Source organism: Asparagus officinalis, chromosome 7 (genome assembly GCF_001876935.1).
Source record: "Asparagus officinalis chromosome 7, Aspof.V1, whole genome shotgun sequence".
NCBI lineage: Eukaryota > Viridiplantae > Streptophyta > Magnoliopsida > Asparagales > Asparagaceae > Asparagus > Asparagus officinalis.
This window is the reverse complement of record NC_033800.1, coordinates 25,574,072-25,576,785: the sequence shown is the minus strand read 5'-3', so window position 1 is coordinate 25,576,785 and position 2,714 is coordinate 25,574,072. Positions and strand designations below refer to the sequence as shown.

At 38.5% G+C, this 2,714-nt stretch overlaps 1 protein-coding gene across 1 annotated transcript in view; it reads left to right on the top strand.

Annotated features, from left to right (window-relative positions):
- LOC109849777 (BI1-like protein) overlaps window positions 2,398–2,714 on the top strand; it is a 3,424-nt gene continuing 3,107 nt past the window's right edge. The window contains exon 1 of the mRNA XM_020419650.1: window positions 2,398–2,714. This exon is cut by the window's right edge and continues 97 nt beyond it. Within this exon, the coding sequence (XP_020275239.1) occupies window positions 2,538–2,714 (177 nt within the window). The 5' untranslated portion in view covers window positions 2,398–2,537.

Genomic DNA, 2,714 nt, shown 5'->3' with positions numbered 1-2,714 from the left:
ATTGGCATTTAATCGGATTAGATTAGCATAAGACCCTAATCACCCCCCCTCTAGGGTCTAACAGTTCTTAGCCGAACTCCTTCCTTCGTGTCTCTTGATAGGGGCTTGGGTGTGGAACATGTGGCCCCCACGAGAACCCAACTCTTCACGTGTTCACAGCATTGCCATGCCATATGATATTCTAAGATTCATTGGTGATCACTTTGAATTTTCTCCCTTAAATGTTCATATTTTGAATTTAATCCCTCAAATGGGTTCATAAAAAACTTAAAATTTGTCTCTCAGAATATTTAAAGATTACGAATTACTGTCTTAAATGTTCATAATTAGTTAAAATTTGTTATAACCTAGAAAATCAACAATTGCTAATCTCCCCAGAGAAGCCGACACGTGTCTCACCCCTCACCTAATCTGACAAATTTAGGCCAACACGACTCAAATTACTCCTACGGCCTTGCATAGCCGAGTCAAAAGGTGGTACTTGTCGGCCACCTCACTCTATCGATCCTATGGGCCGATAACTTACGTACCCGAGTTAAAATGCGGTACTTGTCGGTCACCCCACCCGACTGATCCTAAGAGCAACCCGTACCCGACCTATTGTGTCAGCCAACAACTTGCATAGCCAAGTCAAAAAGTAGTGCTTCTCGGCCCTTGATCAAACAAGAGAGAGACAACAATTATCTCGAACCCCTCACCAGCCGACTGCTCTCGCATTAACTGTTCTGATAAAATTATTAATATTCTAGCCCCATAGTTTTTATGACTCATCGGATCGAGTCAGCTCCAAGCACCTGCTGTCATTTCCTCATTAAATAAACAGATGACTCACTTTGACCTGCGGCCGACACCTGGAAGGTATCAGCTGACTCATGCTACTCGGCTAAGTTGCCTTCATACCCCTCTGATCTGCTATAAAAGGGAGCTACGCTGTATAGGGTAACTTCTTCTGATTTTTGACAACTTTGACTAACTACATATACAACTTGTCTCATGTTCCCACTCAAGATCAAAATACTGAGTTGATCGTCGGAGGGACAACTGGAGGACCCAACTCCGCTCTCTTACGAGTTTTTCATGTGCAAGGAAGGATAGCGATCTCTGGAACCAGTCGTCTTAAGAAGTTTGAAGACCCTAAAAAACTCTTATAACTCGCAAACCCATGTTTGATAACTGACATCAACAAAATCAGTAGCTAAAATCTTTAGAAATTTCGCAAATTACTACCTTATATTTAAATTTAGTCCCTCGATTCATTAAATATTTTAAACGTCCTCCTTCAAGTGTTCATATTTTGGAATCAGTCCCTCAAATGGTTAGTATTCTCACCTCACTTATGTTTGGCAAGAATTTTATCTTATTTAGGTGGTAAGCACATCATGGTGATCATAACCATAGTTTTTTTAATTTGCACCAAATACTAGAAAATGAGGGAATATATCCACACATCAATTATTTTCCTCTCTTTCTAAATTGAACCAAACTAATGAAAGTAGTGAAAAACAATTATTCTTCATGTTTTTTGACGAAACAAACACGAAAAATACTTTTCCAAGAAAGTGAAGGAAATACTAGAAAATGAAAGGAAAATTATTTTCAGAATGTGATGGAAAGCAACCAAACGGCCCCTAACTTGAGCCTATTCCTACTTGTTTATTAACTGCTTCCAGGCTGTGTGTTTTGAGTTCATGAGTTGTAATAGCGTCTGCATTTGGTACGAAGCTGGAGGCAATTTTGGAAATGTACCTCCAAAATTTAGAATACAAAATCATAAATCCTTCCTTCAATAGCTTGAATGACATCATGTACTACTTGGGTACTCAAAGCACTTGTTTCGAGTATCACTGTAAAACATTAGTACTAAGGACGCAAATATATTTATACCTATATCTGTAAGTAAAACGCATATCGATGCGAGGGTATCTGTCACAATATGAGATAGAGGTGCAATTTGATGCGAAATAGAAAAAGAACATGAATATACACTGTACAAGGCAATTTGTAGATAATCTTCTCATGTCTATACTAATTAGCATGCCACAATTTATTTTTATTTTTTTTTGCTCAAAAAACAACTCGAGAGTGAGTAGCGCTACGTATATGTACTATTTTAGTAGCCCTACTAAAATAGTTGAAGCATGATAAATATGACTGAATGTAAAATGTACAGATGACGAGGTTATTTGCAATTTATCAATTTATCAATAATATATATGTCAGAAAAATAAATTATTAACAGTCGATTTAGATCCATTAGTTTAAGATCACTAGTTACATTAATACTAATAAAAGTTTTTTTAAATAACCTAATAAAAGTTTGTTAGCTAATGACGACGCCGTAGCTTCCAATTCCAGCTGTCTATTTTTAATCATTTTCCATAAAAATTCTACGGCGACTGTCAATTAAAAATCCTTCTCTTATCCATAAAAGCGGAAAATCAACAAATTCTTCTCTCTTTCTTTCCAAATTCCAAGATCCAGTTCAGAGAGAGAAGAGGGGAAAAAAATAATAAATCAGACCAAATCGAAGAATCGAGATGTACGGATTCACTCGGATCGATGGCGGGAAGGATGACGTGGATCTGGAGGCAGGCGGCGGATCGAGGCTGTACCCAGGGCTGAGCGCCGGCGAGAACGAGCTCAGATGGGGGTTTGTACGCAAAGTGTACGGGATCTTGTGCGCTCAGGTGGTGCTGACGACGGCGGTGTCGGCG